The 221-nt window shown below is 70.1% G+C and overlaps 1 protein-coding gene across 1 annotated transcript in view; it reads right to left on the bottom strand.

The window, feature by feature from the left end:
• NOL6 (nucleolar protein 6 (RNA-associated)) overlaps positions 1 to 221 on the bottom strand; it is a gene marked incomplete at both ends in the record, with an annotated part of 12620 nt that overhangs the window by 4063 nt on the left and 8336 nt on the right. Inside the window, one exon of the mRNA XM_008935872.1 lies at positions 1 to 90. This exon is cut by the window's left edge and continues 47 nt beyond it. Within this exon, the coding sequence (XP_008934120.1) occupies positions 1 to 90 (90 nt within the window). The remainder of the gene's footprint in view (positions 91 to 221) is intronic.

Genomic DNA, 221 nt, shown 5'->3' with positions numbered 1-221 from the left:
CGGCGTCCCCTGCAGCTTCCACAGCTTGCGGCTCAGGTCGTCGTAGGAGCGGACGACGCTGACCATGGCCTCCTCGCCCGTCCCCGGCGCCTGCAGACACACAGCAGCCCCTCCGGTCATCCCTCCTGCTCCTGCCTGGGGACCCACCTCACCTCCCTCTCGGCCAGCTTCCGAGCAGCCAGCACTGCCACCCCATGGGCCGCTTCTGCCAAGAGCACCCG

This window comes from Merops nubicus, unplaced genomic scaffold (assembly GCF_000691845.1).
Source record: "Merops nubicus isolate BGI_N331 unplaced genomic scaffold, ASM69184v1 scaffold30612, whole genome shotgun sequence".
Taxonomy (NCBI): Eukaryota; Metazoa; Chordata; class Aves; order Coraciiformes; family Meropidae; genus Merops; species Merops nubicus.
This window is presented reverse-complemented; position numbering and strand designations above follow the sequence as displayed.